At 44.6% G+C, this 12,637-nt stretch overlaps 1 protein-coding gene across 7 annotated transcripts in view; it reads left to right on the top strand.

Annotated features, from left to right (window-relative positions):
• The first annotated feature begins 218 nt into the window (after nt 1-218).
• The window catches only part of ARHGAP42 (Rho GTPase activating protein 42), a 260,925-nt gene continuing 248,506 nt past the window's right edge, over nt 219-12,637 (top strand). For 4 of the 7 annotated variants that reach the window (XM_059708075.1, XM_059708076.1, XM_059708074.1 and 1 more), the window contains exon 1: nt 220-917. In XM_059708075.1, coding sequence (XP_059564058.1) covers nt 764-917 — 154 coding nt within the window. In that variant the 5' untranslated portion in view covers nt 220-763. Of the gene's footprint in view, nt 918-12,637 lie in introns of all 7 variants that reach the window. The other 3 variants (XM_059708078.1, XM_059708077.1, XM_059708080.1) reach the window with 2 other exon arrangements.

Genomic DNA, 12,637 nt, shown 5'->3' with positions numbered 1-12,637 from the left:
AGGGAATGCTTGCTTGTATCCCCGAGTCCAGGGAGTGGAGGACCCCTTAGTGTCACCACCTACAGACCACAAGGAGCCAGGAGCGCAGCAGGGGACAGGGTCACCGCCCAGGGCACCGGCTGGAGCGCTCGGGCCGCAGCAGCGCTGAGCCTGGGAGCGAAGCGCGGGCCGGGGGCGGGGGCCGGAGGGTGAGCGGGCGAAGGGGCGGGGTAGCGGGGTGGGAGCGCGGAAGCGGGAGGAGGGTCCCGGAGCCCGGGTCCCATTCGCGGGCGCTCTGAGCCTGCGTCCGCGGAGGGGGAGGGCTGGCCCGGCCCGGCCGGAGTGGCGGCGGCGCTCCCGGCGCGCAGCACACACCACCGTCCGGGGAGCGGAGGCGCGCGGAGCTGCCGGAAGTGTCTGCGGACCGGAGGGAACTTTCCTGCTCCCGCCGCGGCCCGGAGCCCGCCGCCTGGGTGCCGCAGCGACCATGCGCCGCCAGGGCGACACCCTGAGCGGACCCGCGCCTCGGCCCACCCCCGGCGCCTGCGCCCGCCTCGCCCCCAGGGCGGCCTGAGTCCCCCCGCGTCCGCGCGCCACGGGAGCCCGGCGCCGACGGCGGGGCGCGCGGGGCCCGCTTCCTCTGCGCAGTCCCCTCGCGTCCCGGCGCGGCCCCCGCGATCGCGCGTCGCAGCGCCGGCCACGGTCCCCGCCCGCCCGCGCCCCCGCTCGCGCCCTGACGGCCGGCCCCGACGGGACCCCGGCGGCCGCGGGCTGCGCCGGTGCCATGGGGCTGCCGACGCTGGAGTTCAGCGATTCCTACTTGGACAGCCCGGACTTCAGGGAGCGCCTGCAGTGTCACGAGATCGAGCTGGAGCGAACCAACAAGTTCATCAAGGAGCTGATTAAGGACGGCTCCCTGCTCATCGGGGCGCTGCGGAGTGAGTAGCGCGGGCGGTGCAGGGCGGAGGGGGCCAGGGGGTCCGGGGTGACCGCGCGGGGTGCGGGTCGGAGGAGTGGGAAGGAGGAGACGGAGCTTCTTTTGTTTGAATGGGTTTGGGGGACAAAAGCTGAAGAGCTCCCCTGCTGGTGGCCAACAAAGTTTGTTGGGAGGTGTTCTCGACTCCCAGGCTACAGAGAAGGGACAGTTCTCACCTGGACGCTGGAATGAATCCTGAGTGAAGTTGTACAAAAGCCATCAAAAGCCATTTTTTTTTCTTTTCTTTTTTTTTGTATAACGTCCTTGGAAAAAATATTGGGGACTGTTGGTCTTTTTTTTTTTTTTTTTTTTTTTTTTTTTTTTTTAATTTGAACACTTTAACAATAATCCTTAAGGAAGGATTCAAGAGTTTGTCTTAAGGCCGAGCAGAGGTCATTTGTTTAGTGGTATTCAAAGAATATGATTAATTTCCTATGTATCTGTCAGTGGCTCTTCACTGGACACAACCATTGAGTTGGCTTTTAAAAGATACGCATTTGTAGTTTATGGCGATCCTGGCATGAACACACCTACTTGCGCGGCTAGTCCTATAAGAGTGAAATGACGGAAGGCAGCGTGGACCAGTGGATTTTATCTCATTATAAAGTTATTGTGCAACTTAATGTGGGGTTTGCATTGTAGATCCGGAGTTGGCGGAGTCACTGAGGACTGGAGTGCAGTGGCTCAAGGCCAGTCAGAGCTTCTGATCCTCCATAGGAAGTAAAGCAAGCCCTCAGGGGCTTCGGCCACCTCCTGTCCCACACTCCGGAACCGGATCTGCACTTTTAATTACTAGGGCTTTAGGAAAAGAAACTCCAGAGTGTTTTTAAAATAGATAATCGAATGAATCAATAATAAGGCTGAATGGTTACCTTTCCCAGGACATATTTACATCTTAACAGAGGCTTCTGAATGCCTTAGCCACTGAACAGAAATACTGGTATCTCTGGCCTCTGCTGGCTGGTGAAGTATTTTCATAAAGTGGGGAGGCCTTTGGGTGACCTAGCAATCCTTAGGACAAATGCAGGGGAAGCATCATTGTATATGTCAAGTACAAGGTCAGCAACAACATGGGGGAGGTATGTGTGTGCCGGAAAAAGGCATCATTAGTATCTGATCTGTATTGTGAAGCATGTGTTAATAAGCCCAAGGATGGAGTTTAGCAAAATGTATTGAAATTAGCCCGCCCCGGGGTGGCTCAGTGGTTGAGCGTTGACCTATGAACCATAGGGTCACAGTTCGATTCCCGGTCAGGGCACATGCCAGGGGTTGCAGGCTCCATCCCCAGTGGGGGGCATGCAGGAGGCAGCTGATCAATGACTCTCATTATTGATGTTTCTATCTCTCCCTCTCTCTCCGAAATCAATAAAAATATATTTTTAAAATTTATTGAAATCACTGTGCTTCCAAATGCTAGAACATTTACTTATCACTTACGTTACTTACCGGGGTAAAAGAAATATGTTTTATGCCCCCATTCATTCAATTTCTGAAGTTGAGGCTACTGCTGATAACAATATTTACTGATTTGTGAAAAATATAACTTATCTGTGTTCTTTCCATCCCGTGTGTAGACAAATGTGAGCTCTTCTTCCTTTGGGTTTGCAAATCCTGCCTGAGTTCTTGGGACTAGCCTCTTTGCCTCTTCGAGAGCGTGATGCCTCTTCAAAAAGTTTCCCCACCTCAGCGTGCTAAATGCTGGGCCAACTCTTGCTGGAGGTGCCAAATGGACTACAAATGGCATTTCTCTTCACTGCTGGAGATCAGTTTTAGTGTTTCAAAAGTTGAAAATACTTACATAACTGTGATAGCTAGTTATTTTACTAGTAACATTGTGTGCTTTCTTAGGATTTTTGAATCTAGCCTTGCAGAAATCGGGTGATTTCCGTTCTTACCGATCTGTTCTTTCCTTCCTAAGTGAAGAAATCTTGAGTGCAGGTTTCGTGAACGTATAGACCCGGCCTTGTTACTTTGGCCTTATGCACTTAAATATACAACCTGCTGTCTTTCTAGGATTCTTAGGTTTGTGGTGAGAGTGCGTTACAGTCATGTGCTATACAACAGCATGTCAGTCTGCAGCGATGGGGCCGTAGATTACAATGGAGCTGAAAAATTCCTATGGTTAGTGACATAGTAGCTGTCCTAAAGTTGTGTGGCGCATTCCTTACGTGTTTGTGGTGATACTGGTGCGAACAAGCCTGCTGCGCTGCTGGCCCTTTAAAAGTATAGCACATACAGTTATGTACAGTATGTAGTACTTGATAATAAATGACTGTATTACTAGTTTATGTATTTACTGCACAATAGTTTTTATCCGATTTCAGACTGTACGCTTTCTACATACATGAAAGTTTGCTGTGAGATAGCATGCCATGTAACACCAGCAGCAGGCTCCTGTACCTCCTGTTTATGGTGTCTCTTGAGTGCATATTTTCTCTTGTACTTGATTTAATCTCATGTTGCTTTATCAATGTAGTGTAGCTTAAGAGTGCAGTGTTTATAAAGTCTGTGGTAGTGTTCAGTAATGTCCCCGGCCTTCACATTCACTTACCACTCACTGACCCACCCAGAGGGATTTTCAGTCCTGCAAGCTCCATTCATGGTAGGTGCCCTTCCTATACATGTGCACCATATTTTATCTTTTTTAAAATCCTCACCCAAGGATATGTTTTTATTGATTTTAGAGAGAGAGGAAGGGAGAGAGAGAAACATTGATGCCAGAGAGAAATATCAGTGCCACAGAGAAACATCAATTAGCTGCCTCCTGCACTTGCCCTGACGGGATGGAACCCAAAACCTGGGTATGTACCCTGACCAGGAATCAAACACATGACCCTTTGGTTCATGGACAATGCTCCAACCAACTGAGCCACACTGGCCAGGGCCCATATTTTATCTTTTATACCATATTTTTACTGTACATTTTCTATGTTTAGATATGTTTAGATAAACAAATATAGTGTTAAAATTGCCTACAGCATTTAATACGGCAACATGCTGCACAGGTTTGTAGCCTAGAAGCAACTGGCTATATTATATAGCCTAGGTGTGTAGTAGGCTATACCAGCTAGGTTTGTGTGAGTATAAATGCTCACACAATCCTCCTATCTAATTAAGAGGTAATATGCAAATTGACCATCACGCTGTCACAAGATGGCAGCACCCACAGTGGAGGCGGGGCCAGCCGCTCCGTGTGCCTGCCTCTGGAATCCCCTCAGCCCCATCGGGGGCCTTGGGTCCTCCTGAGCCCCCCCCACCCATTGACTGACAGCTTGCCCAGGCTCCTCCGATGAGCTGCCCATCCCTCTCTTCTTTCCTCCCCTGAAGCTGAAGCCTGAACAAATTGGGAGTTATAACTCGTGTTCTTGAGAATATCCTCCATTCCTCAGCCGGGCCCGGCCTCTCTACAGGCCTACTGCCAGAGTCCCCTCAGCCCCACCGGGGGCCTCGGGTCCTCCTGCACCCCCCACTGACTGAGGCTCAGGCAAGCCTCGGATGCTGGCTGCCCAGCTGCCCAGGGCCGGCCTGTGGCACAGGCAAGTCTCGGATGGTGGATGGTGGCTGCCCAGGTGCAAGCAAGCCTCAGGCCGGCCGAGGCTGGTACTTCTGGCAGTGGCAACAGCAGAGGTGTGATGCCGGCATTGCCTTCCCCTGATTGCCAGGTCACCTCCCACCCCTGAGGGCTCCCAGACTGTGAGAGGGGGCAGGCCGGGCTGTGGGACCCCCCCTCCAGTGCATGAGTTTTCATGCACTGGGCCTCTAGCCTATAATAATAAAAGCATAATATGCTAATTAGACTGGATGTCCTCCTGGATGGCCTTCTGGATGAAGCCAGGTCTGCAAGGGAAGCCCGGGTCCTGGGTGCTGGGGGAAGAAAGGTCTACTCTTGCATGAATTTTGTGCATCGGGCCTTTAGTAATGAAATAAAAATCTAATGATGCATTTCTCAGAATATTTCTCTGTCGTTAAGCAAAGCATGGCTGCAATTTAACATTTGATTATTACTTCTCTCGTTGTGGAAGGAAAAGATTTTATTCCTTGGTAATAGAATTCCCAGCATCAGCTGCCACATAGGAAAGATTTGAAGGGGAGGAACCCTTGAAGTCACATGATGGCACTGGTTTTTTCCCACGAAGCCACCTTCTGTCCCTTGGGGAGGATGCTCTGAGGCTGGGCTGCAGCTGCTAAATGCCTGCTGCCTGAAGTTGCTAGGACAGTGACGCCTGCTTAGTGCTGTCTTAGATTCAGGAGGGAGCCCTCCTTCCTTCCAGCCTGCCCCTTCTGACTGTTTTTTCCTTTCTGTCTCAGAAAGCCTTCCCCTTCTCTATCTTGAAACTAAGCTTTTCCTTCTCTATACCTACTGTTTCAATAGTGTTTCCATTATCCTTTTCAGTTTTTTTTAGCACCTTGCTGTTATTTTCATTAACAGTTAATGATTTCTTACTATAACTTTCCTGTATAATCAGTAAATTTCTAGGCATCTTCTATTATTTTCATCTTAGATAATAACTTTTCTGGTGAGAATGTTGGCATGCACTTTTGATTAATTCATGCATGACTGTTCCAGGAGGAGTTATATATGCTCCTTGATCTCTGATTCATGATGTAGGTGTCTCTGGTTGAGTATTTGGAAGGATCCTTATAAATGAAGACCTTAAGAAGATGATTTCAATTTCAAATATATCTAAAATACTTGACATGTTTTTTAAGTGAATGATTGCATTTCATATTCACATCTGCTCTTGAGAAAATGGATGACAGTTTATTAAGTGGATTGTCCTAGACCTGAGTTTAAGTTCTGGTGCTTTCAAATGCTGTGTGATATTTAGTAAGCACCTTACCTTCTCTGGGTCCTACCTCTTCTGTAAAATGAGGGAACATCTATAAAAATCTTATCACTAAGATTATTTGTTTGTTTGATTACAAGCCACATGACCATTAGGCGAGTGACATTTGAGAATATTTGATACTGGTGAATTGGGTTTTAGTTCATACTGTATGACTCAAAATCTCCACCCTTTACCTCAAATATTATTTCACAGACTTTGTTCTTTAACAGGTAAAAATACATTTTTATTGATTTTAGAGAGGAAGGGAGAGGGAGAGAGATAGAAACATCCCATCAGTGATGAGAGAGAATAATTGATCGGCTGCCTCCTGCATGCCCCACAATGGGGACTGAGCTTGCAACCTGGGCATGTGCCCTGACTGGTAATCAAACCGTGACCCAGGCGCCTGGTTCATAGTTCAATAATCAACCACTGAGTCATGCCAGCTTGGCAACAGGTGCTAGTCTTAAAATTTGAGTTGTGAAATCATAGGCTAGTTTTTTTAAATTCATTTTCTCCTTTCATGTTTCAAAGAAACATTTCCAAATGGCTTTCTCATATATTTCCCCCTTTACTTTTTTTTATACTTTTGAATTCAAAGAACCATAAGTAGAGCTTTGTTATTGCAAAAATAGACACTCTCCCTCATCCCTCCCCACCCCCTCCCCACCAAAAAAAGGAGAGAGAGAGAGAGAAAGAGAGAGAGAGAACTATAGAAATAGAATTGTACTCATTGGAATTGAATTGCTTGGGTGGGGAGGATGTATCAACATTCTTTACTCCACCCTGTCCTACAGCATCTGGGCCATCTCTCCTTTCTTATCAGTCTCCTTCCTCTGATTGCCCTAGGTGGAATCAGCCAGCCTTTTCCTCTGCCTTTAGGATACTGTTTCTCAATCTTGTATGTCTGTGCTTCCTTTAAAGGAAAAAAAAAGTTAGTGGATTCTAATATAGATTAAATGACTTATTATGATAATTAAATAAATATACACAATATGAAACTATAATTCTTATGCATATTCATACAATCTTATTCAAAGCAAATGACTTTACAAATTAAATGTAAATGATACTGTGAAATCAATAAAAAAACTTTTCAGCTACATTTAATTAATCTAATGGATGAGGTATTGCTGAAACAAAATTTCTTGTCATCTAGATACTGCTGATAATATCTTGTGTGTCGATGATTCATTTTCTCGCTGTTTTTACTGACTGAAACTGTAGTTCTTTAAAATCTTCTTGCCCTAATAATGATGGCCTTCTCTCTATCACAAACTTTATTTATTGGTCATACTGTCTGTTCTTAAAACCTAGTTGCTGGCGCTAGTGATCCATGACACATAACAAGATCACCTAATTTGAGTGGTAGAAGTTGGTTGCTTATAAGTTGATGTAGAATATGCAGTTAATTGACACACCAGTAAGAGGTAAGCACACAGTTTCTTAAGGGTGTCTACCTTTAGTGTCCAACAGACCTCAGTTTAAAGTACTCTGCTATGTGCCCTTGTAATCTGGGGGTTACATAGTTGTTTATAGTAAAAGAAGACCCTAAATGTAAAGGCTACATTGAAATATCTTAGAAAGGGTGAGGTAGATACCCCTGCCTTCCATTTGCTGTGTTTCACAAACTCACCTTTAGCCTGGTATCACGTGTTTTTTTTTTCACTCTAAGCTGGTCTCTGTTTTGTGTGTATGTTTGAGGCCCTCTTTGCTACCAGTTTTTGGTAGTACAGTGAAGGGGTTAAATAAAAGGTAAGAAAAAATACAAGTTTAGGAAATTTGAAAGACTTTTTTAAAATTAAATATATTTTTATTGATTTCAGAAAGGAAGGGATAGGGAGAGAGGGATAGAAGCATCAATGATGAGAATCATTGATTGGCTGCCTCCTGCACGCCCCCTACTGGGATGAAGCCTGAAACCTGGGCATGTGCCCTTGACTGGAAGGAATCGAACTCAGGACTCTTCAGTCCGTAGGCTGATGCTCTATCCACTGTGCCAAACTAGCTGGGACGTTTAAAAATTTCTATAGTTATTGTGTTATTTACTGGGTCATCCTTTAACTTTCAGTGAGAACTGCTGTTGTTTTAGGCTAGTTTTGGTATTTAAATTTGCACCTTGGTTTTATTTAGCCTAAGTGGAACTCGTGGATTCTTGTTTACCCTGTAAGACCTGTGGCAGCTTATTCCACCAGGACCCTTTTGCTTGTTTAGCTGGCCAACCTGCTCACAGGTGTGGATGTGGAGTTACTGCATGCATGCATTTGGTTCTTACAGTCATTAGAATTTGAGTTAAGTGAGCAGAAGTTACTGTAGTCTTCAAATGAACTGTAGTTAATTTTAGGAACTGCTAGATTAGGAATGTGGTACTTTAACGGTTCTGCCTCAGAGACACGGACAAGTTAAACAGTTATACTCGTGCTAACTTTTAAAATGGGAGCCTTGGCGCTCATCAGAGTGGAGTTAAATAGAGCTGGCTGAGTACTTCCCTCTACCCCTCTTCGGATTCTCTACAGAAGCTTAGTAGGTGCCCTTTAACAGTATGTATCTTTATTTCCATTGGATTTCCTTTTTCAGAAGGTAGTCATTGAGGGGCTGGCCTGTTGGGTGGCCAGGGAATGGGTTGCTGGGAGAACAGAAAATGTTTCCTACTTAGTGGAGAAGAATGGCTCACCAAGAACCACCTTTTACATCCCTCCTAGGAGTTAAGATCAAGGTACTCTGAAAGTGCAAAGACTCAGGTAACTGCTAAACTTTTAAGTCAGTGAAAAGCTGCTTCAACAAATATCCTTTCGATAAGAAATCTGCCCAGCATCTAATTTCTTAGAATGAAATAACTCTGTTGTTGCATAAGTATTATTACTCATGATTACATAAGACAAATGATAATAAAGCCTCTGTTCAGTGTTGCTTTGATGTCAAGTGCAATTTTATTCCAGTAGTGTGTGCCTAGAGAGGAGCAACTCTTCTCTAGATTCATAAAGAGAGAGATTAGATTCAACTTTTAGAGTATTAAGCCACATTCAGTAAATACAATGCAACAATCAGATGTTTCCTGTGGACAGATGAGACGGGGTGAAGGGAAGGGGGTTATTTAGCCTTGACTCCCTTTCATGAATATTGTTTCTTGCCAGAGTTGATGGCCACCTGTTCTGGCCCCAGCCGTTCTGGAGGGCAGTTTCCACTCATTTCAGCTTCTAGGCAGGTGCCAGCCTCCCCAATTCCACTTGCCACCCACCAGTTTCAGCTTGCAGCTCTGCCCGACTTCCATTCCCCTCCAACCGGCCGAACATCTGCCCAGCATCTAATTTCCTGATAGCGTATCCTCAGTGGATCTGGCCTCATCAACCAAGGTCTTGCTACCTGCGTCTCGCTGACTTTCATCCTGAAAATTAAAACCAGTTGCTGAGCATCTGGCTCTGAGGCGCCGATGGAATCTGTGCTCCATCTTTGCAGCTGCCATAGTCTGAGCGTAATGGCTGGGTTTTGTATAAATGTAGCAACTTCCATAATAACAGTCCTTAGAGCAAAGGAAAAGGGGCAGGATGCTAACAGGACAAGTCAATAGCTATGTAGTTATTTTAACGGCTTTGCCGTTGGCCAGGTGAATTTCAACGTTGGCCTGGATATTTCTGGCAATTCGGATCCTTCCCTGTGGGATTGCCTCTAACGGGAATATTTTGGTTATTCAGTATACACAATTGGTCATATCTATAGTATTCTGATTTTATTATCAAGAATGCAGTTGTAATGCTGAAGAAAGTGTTATGGCAAAACACGCACGTACAACACTCTGTAAAAAATGTGATTTGCTTAAAAAAAAAAGAGTGAATTGTGGGACAGTAAGGTACTTTTGAGTAGTTAACAGTCTTCATATTTTCCAACCTTTTTCCTTTGTTGCAGAAGCATGTAAGCATCAAAGAAGAAAAAAAATAAGACCTAATTTTTCTAGGGGTTTGAATTTTTCATTTGAGAGTAATTTGTCTAATTGTAATTTTTACATGGTGGGAAAAGGCAGGATAGACTAATAATTAACTCTCGGTAGATTATTTTATATTAATATAGATTTTTTATTTTTTTGGCCATGCCTACTCTTTTTTGAAAAAATATTTTTTATTGTTGACAATAATATAGACATCCCCCAATTTTCTCCCCCCCTTCACCCCCCCCCCCCCCCCAGCTGCTGCCCCACCCCAGGCCTTCACCACACGATTGTCCGTGTCCATTGGCTATGCATATATGGATGTGAGTTCTTTGGTTAATCTCTTCCTGTCCCTCCCCTCCTCCCCTCTGAGATATAGCAGTCTATTTCATGCCTCTATGTCTCTGGACCTATATTGATTGTCAGTTTATTATGTTCATTAGAGTTCACTTATAAGTGAGATCATGTGATATTTCTCTTTCTCTGATTGGCTTATTTCACTCAGCATAATACTCTCCAGGTTGCTCCATGCTGTTGAAATGATAAGAAATCCTTTTTTACAGCTGTATAGTATTCCATTGTGTAAAATGTACTACAGCTTTTTTACCCACTTGTCTACTGATGGGCACTTGGGCTATTTCCAGATCTTAGCTATTGTAAATTGTGCTGCTATAAACATAGGGGTGCATATATTCTTTCTGATTGGTGTTTTGGGTTTCTTAGGATATATTCCTAGAACTGGTATTGCGGGGTCAAGTGACAGTTCCATTGAAATTATTTTTTTAAAATAAATTCCATACTATTTTCCATAGTGGCTGCACTAATCTGCATTCCCACCAACAGATTTTTAAATTTTTAGATTCTATGATAAAAGTCTCCATTCCTGATGGTATTTTAAATGTGCCAAACCATGACTTTTCTTATGTTGTTGGTTAATCTGATTAGGATGATTATTGGTGTAATGGAGAGGTATTTTGTGAGGGACAGAGACCATCCTGGCATAGTTATCAATGTCAGATGGAATGAAAAAAAAAGAAAAAAACTGGGAAAAATGCACCATGTACATGACTTTGCCACATTAATAGCACGCTCCCAAACCTTGGCTTTACTCTGGGAAAAAAGTGGGTAGACACAAAATGACCCCTTTCATTTGGAAGTCAGACACATTTCTCAATAGTGGAATTTCTATGATATTTCCTCACACAATTCTAAAAAAGCAGTACTGCTTGTGAGCTTATGAAAGACAAGCCAAATAGTATTCCCTTGTGTGTAAACATATACTGGAGCTTACCCAGCTCCATTCTCTCTTCAGTTCACCGGAAAAGGGATGATTTAATTTAGAGCACTGGTATGTGTTCCTGTGTGGAGGGGAGTGATAAGCGGCTAAGAGAAATGAGTGCCCTGTATAGTGTGTTATCATTTCGCAAATGGAAGCTGTGTACATTGATTTTACTTTGCCACGGTGAAAATTTCCTTTTTTTCGTTTATGTAATTTTCTTATTCCTTAAAATGTCTGAATGAAAGATTCGCCCCCTCCCCGCCTCCACACACACACAGCCTGCACCTCAAATAAAAGAAGTGTTGGTGCTGGTGGGGGAGATTAAGAAGCAGAAGCAAATCAAAATTACTTGAGAAGACAATTTAAGTATTATCGTTTTGGAACTTCTACTAGACTTTGTGTGCCTTCTGTGAAAAAAGTGAATCATGTGACACTGGAGAATCAAAGGAATAAAAGAATAAAAGATTAGCTCGCCAGCTGTTTTAAAAGTTGGTTGAAAATGGGAGGGCCAGTGAAAAATTGTCAACATAAGAGACAATAGGGGTGACCTTTTAAGGGGCACACATTTGGAGAAGGCTTGGGAAAGCTGTGTCCTCATGAAAAAATGATATCAACATAGGAGGCAATAGGCAGGGACGTTAAAGGCTTATCCTGACTGCTTGTCGATCCTGGTTTTCCTTAAGTAACCATTTCTAACACTATTATTGCTTCCTTTGGATCCCAGCTCCATGATTGTCCCTTTTTCTCAGTATGTGATGCTCTTGAATTGCCCTTCCATTTTCAGTCACTTCCTCTGCCCTTTGAAATGGTGGTGCTGTGCAAGGATTCCTTCTTCGCCCTCTTACTGTTCGCTTTCCTTGTGTGATAACATCTGCTCCCAGCTTCCAGCCCTGACCTCATGCTGCTGAGCTCCGCGTCTGGTCTTCACCTGCCTACTACCTAGCACCCCCTGACGGGCTCAGGCACCCTGTGTCCGACGCTGTGTGTCAAAGTGAGGTGCTTCCTCTCCTCCAGCTTGTTCTCTTCGTGTTCTCATCCACCTGGTCATCTCAGAGGAACATCTGAGTCCTTCTAACTCTTCCCATCTCTCCAGGTTTTGTTTCTTTCTTTGGAGAGAGAGAGAGAGAGAGAGAGAGAGAGAGAGAGAGAGAGAGATTTGTTGTTCCACTTATTTATGTGTTGGTTGATTCTTGTATGTACCTTGATGGGGGATTGAACCCACAGCCTTAGGCGTATCAGGATGATGCTCTAACCAACTGTGTCACCTAGCCAGTTTTAAATTGGAGTTTTTTCACCCCACCCAGATCCTAATATTTTGTTAGTACTACAGTTCTCTGCCCACAATATCTTAAATTTGCTTTTCTCTGCCTGCAAAATACTCGTGTGTGTGTGTGTGTGTGTGTGTGTGAGAGAGAGAGAGAGAGAGAGAGAGAGAGAGAGAGAGAGAGAGAGAGAGAATAATACATTTCTATTGTAAAACAACAGAAATGTATTCTCTCACAGTTTTGGAGGCCAGAAGTAAAAAAATCAAGGTGTGGGCAGGGCCATGCTCCCCTGAAGGTGCCAGGGGAGGGTCTCTCCCTGCCTCTTCTAGCTTCTGCTGTTGTTGATAACCGAAGACGTTCCTTCGCATGTATCACTCCAATCTATGC

This window comes from Myotis daubentonii, chromosome 9 (genome assembly GCF_963259705.1).
Source record: "Myotis daubentonii chromosome 9, mMyoDau2.1, whole genome shotgun sequence".
In the NCBI taxonomy this organism is placed as follows: domain Eukaryota; kingdom Metazoa; phylum Chordata; class Mammalia; order Chiroptera; family Vespertilionidae; genus Myotis; species Myotis daubentonii.
This window is presented reverse-complemented; position numbering and strand designations above follow the sequence as displayed.